At 35.0% G+C, this 12,837-nt stretch overlaps 1 protein-coding gene across 1 annotated transcript in view; it reads right to left on the bottom strand.

The window, feature by feature from the left end:
- Window positions 1–12,837, bottom strand: part of BIRC6 (baculoviral IAP repeat containing 6) — a 304,070-nt gene that overhangs the window by 178,002 nt on the left and 113,231 nt on the right. Inside the window, 7 exon segments of the mRNA XM_043981000.1 lie at window positions 481–580; window positions 816–1,130; window positions 2,064–2,251; window positions 4,645–4,779; window positions 6,569–6,702; window positions 8,923–9,070; window positions 11,879–11,976. Of these exon segments, the coding sequence (XP_043836935.1) occupies window positions 481–580; window positions 816–1,130; window positions 2,064–2,251; window positions 4,645–4,779; window positions 6,569–6,702; window positions 8,923–9,070; window positions 11,879–11,976 (1,118 nt within the window).

Here is a 12,837-nt window from a genome sequence, read left to right as displayed (position 1 = left end):
TTAATGCTCTTTACTAGGCCTACAGCATGCCAATGTGTTAACACTGTGCTTAGTACTTCTCACAGAGCACACAAGTAGGAACATGGTGAATGTTTATAGGTTGATGGACTAAGTAGGCTGCCTTCTGTACAAAAAGAAAGTTCTGTCAGAATGCCTGCCATCTGAAACCAAACTTTCAATTTCCTAATTTTTTCCCCTGAATTTTGTTCATGAACAAAGTTTGTGTAGAAATCAAGTCAGCTCTCTCCAAAAACTGTGTGCTCTTGCGCTGTGGTACTCTCCCTTTATTTGGTGAGCAACCAGCCCAAGTCAACCAACCTGCTTGATCTTGGTAAATCCTGGTTACACAAAAGCAAATGAGATTTATTTACAAAGAACCAAAGGGAAATTAAATTATTATAAGAATTCCCTGTCTAATATATTAAATCTTAAAACAAATCACAAAACAGAAATGCTTAATACTTCAAAGGCTTATTTTACCTGAATGCATTCGCTCTATAATAATAGACTGATGGGGTGGAGGTTGTAGGAAATGTGAAGCATGAGAAATTGCTAGAGCAAGGCCAGTTCCAAGTGGAGTCTAACAGTGAAAAAGAGTAAAACCATGTTCAAAATTAGCATAATCTGTTAAAATAACATTAAAAAGAAAATGATATAAACATAATATGTATTTATATAATATAAATTATTAATTTACACATGAATGTATTTCACAATTTACTATACCCCATATATGATACCATCTAGTAACAGAATTTGAATCAAATTTTTTTCTATTAAAAATTATGAATACTTTAAAAAATATGATCAATTACCGTTCTAGACTTGTTTGTATTTTTATTATGTGCAGCAAGATTGACTGTGGGAGGATCAATAACTGAGCCTGGAAAGAGTTGTGCAAGTTCTGCATTGATCACAACAGACACAGCTTCATTTGGTGGAGTTAGTGGTGGAGTCATGAAGAGTGGTGTTGTTTTTGGAGTAGGTGGAATAACATCAGATGGATGAATGAAAAATCCTGGTGCTGCCACTGGATTAGAAGGCACAGAGTTGTGAACAGGACCTACTGCTGATGCTGCTGCTGCAGCTGCTGCTGTAGTCTGATGTAATTTGGCTTCCAACTTTGCTTTCTGAAAAGAATAAGTACAAGCAGCAAATGTGGATTACACTTCCTTGAGTATGTACTAAAAATAATGCATTGTTACACATCTTAACCACTATACTATAAGACCAACCTAAGTTTAAATAAATTTCTCATTAAATGAAGTTGGAAATAAAGTGAATGTTTTTAAACAAATATAAAACATTTTAATAAAATGACTTTATTTTACAAAAATCCTAACTTTAAATCTTTAACTGAAGTCATTAAAGCAAACAAAATAGTATAAAACATTTTAACAATAAAAGAATTGTATAGCTTTCCCCAAAAAGTAACACAGTTGTAAAGAATGGAGGACTTAGGGGTACAGGAGAAAGCATAGAAGTGAAGAAGAAATGAGAGGGAAAGTGTTCAGAATAAATGAGCAGAAGCAGAAGTAGCATTTCGATGTAAAAAAAAAATGTTGAAAACAACGCAACTTCGAATTTTGGCATCTTGTATTTACGTTAAAATTAAACGGTTAAAGCATACTTTGCAGTTTTTACTGATGTTTAAGTAAACCTAATACAAACTGCCATTAAACAGTCTTAAATCATAAGTGCCATGAGAACAGAAATTTTCTGTCTTCTAGGACGTTAATGCAACAATTTAAATTATGCAAGTAGCAATGTGATACCCTTCAAGATTGCATAAAAAATACTGCTAGTATTCCCTCAAACACATGCTCAATAGAATCAAATAATTGATTTAATGATTTCAGAAATTTTAAACTCATATTTTACAATGACCATCCAAGTTATTTGTAAACCACATATTATCATTTATTTAAGCACCTATTACAATTAGCTCATCTCAGTTCCCTGAATTCCTTTGATGAGGAAGAATGGCCAATTTTATTTGAGGACTTTTTCTCAGCTTTTGAAGTTTAGAGACATCATAAATAAATAGCCAAAGAGTCTCCAACCTGTTGCTGAAGCTTCAAAAGCTGCTGCTGTTTCTCTTGCAGCACCTGGAGCTGTTGCTCAGCTGAAGCCATTGCATGAGAGAGAGACTGCAAAGCTACCTGGGCTGCTGAACTCAGGGCGGTCGAAGCTTCCCCAACGGTCCCCGAGGAGAGGCCACCTACTGCGGGGGTAACCCCGAAGGAACTCACTGGCATAAGACAAAAAACAACACACACAGACACACACACACAAACAAGGATGAAGACGAGGTTCATACAGCAACTTTTTATTTTTTTTTAAATCTGAATATAAATAAGTGAAAAGACGGCTATTTATCCAGAATCATAACAGCAAACATGAATAATGCTGTTTGAAGATATATACAAGGTAACATATATCACAATGATTAACCTTTAAAATATAAAAGTTCCTTCTAAATTCAAAAATAAAAAACCTAAAAGTATATAAATGAAAACACAATATTAACTAATTTTATTTTCTTCTACTTCTTTAAAAGTGGTAAACTGAATTAACCAGAAATTAGCTTAAAAAAAAAAATCACCCCATTCCCTAATCATTCAGGATAAAAGGACGTGTACCAAAATCAGCTTAAAAAAAAAAGTTATTAAAAAAGATTAACCTTGTATAACAGTAAACACAACAATAATGGCTAGTCTTTATGTAGTTTCTGCTGATAAAAAGAAAACTCCCTGAATACATGAGACATAGCCTGCCAGAAATAATAGCTTAACTAAATGTGTCATGATAAATTTAGTGTTATTACTGGAAATGGACATAGTGAGTAGAGTTCTCTGAAGTTCAGATGCTAATTCAAGACACATAATGGCCAACTGACCATCAGAAAGTCATTTAACCTCTAAAAGACCAATTTCCACATCTGTAAAAAAGGGAAAATATTTACTTGCACTAGTCCCCTCACAAGGTATGGGAATTAAAGTGCTTTATAACACTTAAAGGTCACAAATGTGAGTTAAACCCTAATTATAATCTCTAAAGTGCTAGTGTAAATACTACATTTGCCAGTATCATGAGTGTAATCTAACTTGAGACAGAGTCAAAATAAACATAATAAACTATTATACTGAAGGTCTAACTTTACAACAAATAGTTCCACACAAAATAATCAATATGGACAGTTCCTCAGCAGTTACTATAAATAGAATCTAAGTATGCCTTTTAGTACTAAAAAAATAAACTATTTTTCAATACTAAAAAAAAAATCCTAGAAATTTTCCTTCAATGTTTGTAGCAAAGAATCATTTTTAAAATGCTTATGTGATAATCAATTCAGTTATATGGACAATCCAATAAAAAGAACAAAATAGCCCATTGCCTCACTGAAATTAATTCTCCTAAGAGAATTAAATATACTTTGCTTGACCTAATTAATTAGATTGCCCTTATCTTCTGATAATGAGCAAGGTGCTCAAAAAAACAGAGAAAGATTTAATGATTCTTTAGGAAATGAAAGGTGTTTTGGCTTTGCTTTTTTAAGGTATTTTTAAAGATGAAGGGATGGAAAGATGGGAAGCTCTACAAGTTTAGGGAGGATCCAAGTCTTCTTAAGGAAACAGCTAGAACATACTAAATACCACTTATTAAAATATCAGTGAAAACTGAGGGAATAACTAATTTTAATCCCTCCAGTAACCTACAGTTACATAGTCAACTATTACTGAAAACCATAAACACTAACATTGTAATGTAACACTGACGTCACCAGATATACTTATGTTTCCTCTGTTTTATCATGTTATTAATAGAGGGAAAAAAAATTGGAATGTTTTACTTGCTTTACTCAAGACTCACAGACAAAAACTGAAACAGTCTGCCATTAAGAATTACACCCTCACTAGCCTGCTATGCCTGAATCATTACTCTACAGGAGCAGACCTCAACATTCACCTGCTGTATTCATATTTGTACTCACATACAGCTTGTCATTTGAAAGTAGATAATACTACCAGAAAAAAATACAAGTGGGGAAAGAAATGCAAAAAGGAATAAGACTGACATTTTGTTATAAAATTTCCAAGTATAGTAAAAATACCACATACATAAAAATACACCATTTCATACTACTTTTTTTTTAATCACTTCACACTACTTTTAAAAAAATTTTTTCAGCCCAAAATATCTATTCAAAATCATACATAAGGGGCAGCTAGGTGGCCCAGTGGATAGAGCACTGGGCCTGGATTCAGGAGGACCTGAGTTCAAATCTGGCCTCAGACACAACATTTACTAGCTGTGTGACCCTGGGCAAGTCACTTAACCCCAACTGCCTCACACCCCCCCCCCCAAAAAACCCCAGTCAAAATCATACATAAAACAGTAAAATAAATGTGACTTCAGCAATTTATAAAATATATGAAATACAGATAAATGAGAGGAATTCTCTTCAGTCATAAAAATGATACAAACAAGATTTAACCTCTTCAAAATAGCTCTCTGGATATATATATACACACACACACCTTTCTGCTCCACAAGAAGGCACAAAACACACTTTATTTCTCTATTTGAACTATATAAGCGTATATATAAAATAATAAAGAGTGTATATACCAGTAAACGTACTTGCATCATCCCTTTCTATCCTTGTTCCATCACTGGTTGAAACACACGAAAAGTGCAGAGGTTCAACTTCAAGGAGTCCAGTCAGAGAAGTAAAACTACCCTCAGCAGCTGTGCAGCTACTAACCTTGCCATTCCCTAAAACAGAACAAGGCTTAAGTTTCATCATATACAATGACAACTTTAAATGTTAAAAAATAAAAGCAAAAAGTTAATATTACGAGATCAAGAGCTATACAACTTACTGCCACAGATGATGAAGGGGTTTTATTTGTTAGTTAAAAAATTCCTGCCCTAAACATTATGGTATATAACAGAATTTTAAAATAAGTCATCCTTTGTCTTCTTCTATGCATATGTTCACTATGGAATGGACTAACATGGAAGACATAAGCTAACAATTATGATAGGATTTTGTTAGATGAGAGTTGGAATTGCTTTAGTAATAAAACAAAGACCACAAATTTAATTGCCACATAATGTATCATGTGACTGTTACAAATAATATACGTTATAAAATCAGAGGACAAAGAGATCATTTCTATCTCAGGCGTCAGAGGTATAATTTCCATACAAAAGACCATATCTGAATGGGGGCCTTAAAGAACATACAGGACTTCGCTACTTGTTTAAAAACATCACTCTTCAGTTGTGATAGACTTAGCTCTCAGCAATACAACGATCCAAGACAATTCCAAAGGACTCACGATGAAAAATGTTTTCCACATCCAGAAAAAGAACTGTGGGATCTGAAGACTGAACCATACTATTTTTACTTTTTATGTTGTTGTTGTTGTTGTTTTTAGAGTTTTTCCCTTTTGTTCTGATTCTTCTTTCACAACATGACTAATGTGGAAATATGTTTAATGTGATTTTACATATGTAACCTATATCAGATTGCTTGCCATCTTGGGGAGGGGGGATGGAAAGGAGGGAGGGAGAAAACTATTGAACTCAAAATCTTATAAAATGAATGTTGAAACTACCTTTACATACTGGAAAAAAATAAAATACTATTAAGACCAAAAAGAAAAAAAAATTATGGATGAATAAATAAAAGCATCACCCTAACCATCGGAATATGGTTCCAATATCATGTGGATCCCTATAATTACAAATCACAAAGCTGCTTAAACATTTCGGTCTAGAACCATATCTCTAACAAGTTACTAGACACTTAAATCACCCACAAGGGTTGAACTTGACTATTATTTTCTCCTTGACCCTCTGTAGCCCCTGAGTTAAAGTCTTGTTACTTTGGCCACATAATTACCCCACCCAATACTCGTTAGCAGTTTCCTATTTTTTTCTAAGCTAATGAGCCTGCCATTTAAATATGTACCCAGAATACTACTCCATGTACCCAGCAAATTTCTGTTTGAATTTCATCTCTTCTTTATATACTCTTACAATAAAAATAACCAGCTAGCTTTTCTGGGTTAATTCCACTCCACCTTTTGCCTCCAGACAGCAATAAATAAAAAAGACTCCCCATAGAATCTTGAGCTTCCCTTAAAGCACAACTTAAAGTGAAATGTCACTCCCCCAAATTTTTTCTTCAGTAATTTGTATCTATCAGGGTATGAAATAAAACTTCACTCATTTCGTATCCCTTATGGGTTACTTTTTGGTCTTCTATTCTGTCCTATTTAGTAATGAAGGATTGAGAGTCAGAGGACCTGGGTTCAACCGACTCTCCTGACTATATTATATTCATGGCAGTTGACAACACTCAGGAGATCAGTTTTTCCTTAAGGAAAAGTGCAGGAGGCAAATGGAAAAAGGAAATGGATGATGAATGGGAGAAAAAATAGGATTTAACAGTGACATTTTCATCACTCTATAATCAGCTTGAAGTCTAACAGTATGGTTAGGAAAATTCAAACAGTTTTATTAATACTGAATGGTTTTTTATAAATGATTATACCTGAAAGGACATCTGAGAGATCAATTTCATCTGACTGTACACCAATACTGCTATTGTACACATTTTTACAAGAAGAGCCACTCATCTCCAAATCAAAGAGAACTGGATCAAATGGTGAGCTATATAACCCATATCTGAAAAAGAAGAAATGAACCAATATATTTAAAATGAATAAAAAGATTTCCATAAATGAAACTTCACTCATACCTTACTTAGGGCAATTTTAACTTCTTATTATTTCTCTATGTATGATGTCCCCAACTAGTATGTAAGATACAAATTATAGATATGTTGGTTAAGTCACTATTCTATTTCCTACAAGTATAGTAGTGACTTTCTACGTATTAAATGCTAAATCAATTATTTAAATTAATGAAAAATGGGGAAAAAAATTAAAGGCCTTCTTTTCAATTTAAGAGTTCTGGGTATGGGGGCAGCTAGGTGGCACAGTGGATAGAGCACCGGCCCTGGAGTCAGGAGTACCTGAGTTCAAATCCGGCTTCAGACACTTCACACTTACTAGCTGTGTGACCCTGGGCAAGTCACTTAACCCCAAATGCCTCACTAAGAGTTCTGGGTATGCTTAGATAAAATAAAATTCATGATATTTTCATGGGGTGTATGAGGGAGATCATCTTCAAATTCTAAATTAGTATATTAGGAACACATTTCTTCTCATTCCCTTCAGAAGGGAGACTGCCTGGGGCACACGTCTCATCAGGATGAGCAAGGTAGGAACTGAAGAGAAACAAGAAGAAAAGGGCCTTTGAAATAAAGAACAAGACAGAGAAAGAATTCAGAATGTGCTAAATGGTTTTTAAAAAGCATGGAGGGGGCAGCTAGGATGGGGCAGTGGATAAAGCACTGGCCCTGGATTCAGGAGGACCTGAGTTCAAATCCAGCCTCAGACTCTTGACACTAGCTGTGTGACCCTGGGCAAGTCACTTAACCCTCATTGCCAACCCCCCCCCCAAAAAAGTGAGGCAGTTGGGGTTAAGTGACTTGCCCAGGGTCATACAGCTAGTAAATGTCAGTACCTGAGTTCAAATCCAGCCTCAGACACTTGACACTTACTACATGTGTGGCCCTGGGCAAGACACTTAGCCCTCATTGCCCAGCCCCGCCCCTCCAAAGCATGGAAAGATTTTCATGAAACCTTAAATAGCAAAATGAGCAGAACCAAGAGAATATTGTATACAGTAACATTATTTTCAAAACATTTTTGGGTGAATAAGTTATTTTGACTATTATAATCATCCAAATTAACTATAAAGGCCAAATGAGGAAAAGTGCTATCTGCATCTGGAAAAAGAACTGATAAACAGAAGTATGGATGGAATACACACACACACACACACACACACACACATACACAAGTCTAATGGTAGCCATTTCTAGGGTGGGGGATAAAGGGGAAGGTAGAAAAAAATTTAAATGATAATTTAGTTGCATATTTGAAAGGAATAGCTAGTTGTGCATAATAAATTTGCAGTTTCATGTGCCATCATTTTTTTTATTGTACTATGTTATGGAACTGCTTGTTTTATTCAATAAATTAAAATTTAAATTTAAAAAAAATGAAAGGGAAGAAGATTGCCTTCTGTAAACAAAACCATGATAGGACATTCCTAGACTTTGAGTTGGATCCCTTGTTAATGCTTTTCTCTTGCCAGTCTGAGAAGTTGAGACTTCTCATATTTCCTTCCACTGCAACCACACTACTTTTTTCTCTGGCCTACCAGAATCAAGTCTTTAATAATTTCTCTTCTACTTTCCTGTCCGTAAAACAAGCACAAAGACCAAGAGTAACAATGAGAAGCTTGGGGGGCAGCTAGATGGCACAGTGGTTAAAGTGCTGGCCCTGGATTCAGAAGTACCTGAGTTCAAATCTGACCTCAGACACTTGACACTTACTAGCTGTGTCACCCTGGGCAAGTTACTTAACCCTCATTGCCCCGCCAAAAAAAACCCCAAAAAACAAACAAACAAAAAAACAATGAGAAGCTTGGTACAGTAGATAAAGAGCTGGTCTCCATATCAAGAAGACCTGTATTCAAGGTTTGCCCCTGCCACTTAATGGCTATGGGCCCTCAGGTGAGTCATTTAATTTTTTCAAGACCCAACAGAATGCTCCAGGATTTGTTGTCAGTCATTTTCACCTGTATCTAACTCTTCATGACTCCATTTGGGATTTTCTTGGGAAAGATACTGGAGTGGTTTGCCATTTCCTTCTCCAGCTTATTTTACAGATGAGGAAACTGAGGGAAATTGGACGAAGTGACTTGCCCAGAGTTACACAGCTAATAATTAGGGAGATTTTCAAAGTACAAACCAAATTACTTATTTTAAAGTACCTGGTTTGAAGTAAAGCCTCCATCGGTGTTAACCTTTCCTGTAACTGCTTCGACACAGCAGTGAGCAAAGACGCACAAGCAGTACTGCAGCCAGCCAAATCCTCATCTTTAACGTAATTCAACAAGACAAAATACCAATACACAGATCCTAAAAGCACAGGAAAACAGAAGGTTACATACTTTTGTGGTAAAATCAGAGACTCTCTGTAAACTGAGTCCATCAACAAAGAAACATAGCCTACTTAAGATCTGCTATTCACATTAAAAGGAAAAATTCATGGAAAGAAATAAACTAAATACAAAGCCCTTAAAAGGATGAAACTGGGGCAGCTAGGTGGTTCAGTAGATAAAGCACTGGCCCTGGATTCAGGAGGACCTGAGTTCAAATATGGCCTTAGACACTTGACACTTACTAGCTGTGTGACCCTGGGCAAGTCAACCCCAAATGCCTCACCAAAAACCAAAAACAAACAAACAAACAAACAAAAAAAACCCCAAAACCAAAACAAACAAACAAAACATAAAAGGATGAAACTGAACTACATTCGAGAAAGTAGTCTTTGTAAATGGATAAAATTAAGATAAAATTATTAAACCTAAAGTGACACTGTAAGAAAAATCAATGTTAAATATCCAGAGACAAAATAAAAAGGAATGCAAGAGATGCTACTATCATAGTGTGTGTGTGTGTGTGTGTGTGTGTATGTAACCAATAACTGAGGTAATAATGAATAATAAAAAGAACCACAGAGTTCTGATATCCAATGGCTCATCATGACACTGACAAACCCTTGAAAACTACATAGGCAGTAAACAAGCTCTTCTAGGTCCTGCCCAAGCCAAAAAGGTTTGGGAAAAGATATGAGTATCAGCTGAGTTAAGTACTAAAAATAGAGAGAAGCTTCTCTTTACTAGATAATTAAAACCTTCTCCCATGTTGACCCATAAAACAGACAAGTTCATAAAACAGCCCACATAGACCCTTTTTTTGAAGTGACAATGATACAATAATAGAGAACAGGGCAAAAGATGCTAATATTTAAGACAGTTTTTGAACAGTTTATAAACATTAACTCTTGGTACTAATTCTAAATGTGAAATACACCTCCAATGTTGTTGGAGGGACTAAACTACATTGACACAGTCTCACTAAAAAAGAAACCAGGAAACATGAAGTTGCAGAAAAACATTAAAGACAACTATCTCACAGGTTTTCCACAGAAGAGAAAATAAAGGCATTGGCAGAATTCATTTCATTGTGCACCCAACAGCAACAGGGAACAACATCATGTCACCTTGGTTATCTCCCACTGCAGCAATAATGGTGAATACTGGCAACAAGACCATTAGGAATATAATTGTGGCTAAAGCACTAACTTTAAACACAGAGGCTCATGAAGAGAAGACCTACCAAAAATTTAATAAGTATACTTATTGCCAGCATAATAATTCCTCTGATGATAAATTATCAATAGAAGCTTGAAAAAGGCTCAAAGTCTTTGATCAAAGTCATGGAAATTTTGCTATGAAAATTCTAAATTGAAGAGGGATTCTGTATAAATAATGAGATTCTCCAGATATTCGTGTTTACAAATGATATCATATAGGAACACTAAAGAAATCAATGAGATACTTGGCCATTCAAAAGCTTGGCCTAGTAAGTGATTCAGGTAATAGCAAGAGGATGAAAAATACATACTGCTGAGATTATTACATAGAATTGGATGGATAATAAGTATATCCATAATGTATCTTAGACAGACACTACAGATAGACAATGAACTGAAATGAGTTTCAGAACTAAAAAGAGGAATAAGCTAGATCAAGTAAATAAAAGTATAGTGTTGAAAATGCTTTACAGCTGCTCCCTGACTGCAAAACATTTTTTTTTCAACAGTAATATTTAGGACAATAATACAATATATCTACAAATCATCCAATAGCAGGTCACAACTACTTTGACAGGAGGGATTTTTTTTTGTTTTGTCATTGCACCCCCAATGCCAGCAAACTGCCTTATATGTAGCAGGCACTTGAAAGATTAATGTGGAATTAAACTGGATACCATGATCACTTAAGAATCAAAATGGAAAATAATACAAAGAGTAAGAATGGATGTACAGGGTGTTACAACATATTATGAACATAATCTATATAAAACTGGAAAGACATGAAGATATAGATGACAATAAAAGAAGATAAACCAGGCATATCTCAAGAGTACAAATTAACAAGTGAGAGGACCACATGTTTATAACTCTCCATCATCAAGTAGAAAAAGGCCTAGAAGACTATTTTGGGAATCCTGACTATTTCCTACTAAACAAGCACAAAAGGAAATGAATAAGGAAAAGATGGATGATGATATGTATCCACAACTATTAAATTATCAATCCCAAATATGGAGAGAACCAGCAGAAAAAATGAATGACGGGGCAGCTAAGTGGCACAGTGGATAAAGCACCAGCCCTGGATTCAGGAGGACCTGAGTTCAAGTCTGGCCTCAGACACTTAACACTTACTAGCTGTGTGACCCTGGGCTAGTCACTTAACCCCAATTGCCTCACCAAAAAAAAAAAAAAAAAAAAAAAAGAATGACAAGGGGGCAGCTAGGTGGCGCAGTGGATAAAGCACTGGCCTTGGATTCAGGAGGACCTGAGGTCAAATCCAGCCTCAGACACTTGACACTTAACTAGCTGTGTGACCCTGGGCAAGTCACTTAATCCTCATTGCCCTGCAAAAATTTAAAAAAAAAAAAAAGACAAGATTTTATTTTTCAATTCTTAGAGGAATAATCACTGAGATACCAAAGAAACCAAAAAAGGAGATGAAAATAAGAGAACCAATAAAGAGAAACAGAAGGCAAAAAAAAAAAAAAAAGAAGAAAAGGGAAAAAGAAAAGAGTTAACAATAATTGGATTTTTTTTTTAATTTTAGAAAATCTATTTTCACGTACCCCCAGTAGCAGCTGCAGGTAAAAGTGGCATATTATCAAGTAAAGCCTTCAACAGAACAGATCCAAATCCTGGTTGACTTGGGTCACATTTGCCATTGCTATCAAAACAAAAATAAAAACAAACATTTGATTAACATTCTGTGATCAAAGAACATAGGATTCAGAACTCAGGAAAGGGACTTTAAAGAGATTCTCTAATCCAATCTCTTTAAGAAAACTAAAGCCAAGAATGTTAACTGACTTGCCCAAGACATTACCAAATATTCTAAAGATATTTTCAGCCAGTTCTAAATCTATAATCCTATGATGCCAACACTGACTCCAAAATGTGTTTAGTAATCAGGTCTCAAAGATTTTGTTTATGACATGAGAAAAATTTTATCCAGTTTCTAAGGTCATGTTCAATGGTATTACCTAGCATTTCAAATATTGTTTTTAACTTCTTAATTTCTTTTTCAACCAACTCTGATCAAATGATATACTCAAAAGGAAGGTAACAACCATTCTTGCTTTATTCTCCTTTACGCCCCTTCTCTCGGCTAACCAAATAAATAAATAGGGGTCAAAAGGAAAATCCTTATGGTATTTTCTGCAAATCAGGGCTATAAAAAATTCTATACAACACAGGACACAGCTTCCAGCTGAAGACACCCAAGGAGGCCTATCCTAAAAACCTCAGTCTTTTTTCCAGCTTTACACAGTCACTTCATAATGGACAGAACCACAGGTAATGTCTGAAAATAAAAGATGAAATAATAATATCATGTTTTAATATATACTATTTTTCTCTAGGAGCTCAAAATCCTCATCGGCCTATTAACCTTATAGGTTAATACACGTTCACATAAAATTAACAGTTTTACTGTATCCATAAAGTACTTTCAAACTGGCCTTTAAAGAAAAATACAAAGATCAGAAAAAAAATATATCAAGGAATCAAATTCCAAATACCAGAAGTA

Source organism: Dromiciops gliroides, chromosome 2, assembly GCF_019393635.1.
Source record: "Dromiciops gliroides isolate mDroGli1 chromosome 2, mDroGli1.pri, whole genome shotgun sequence".
NCBI lineage: Eukaryota > Metazoa > Chordata > Mammalia > Microbiotheria > Microbiotheriidae > Dromiciops > Dromiciops gliroides.
This window is presented reverse-complemented; position numbering and strand designations above follow the sequence as displayed.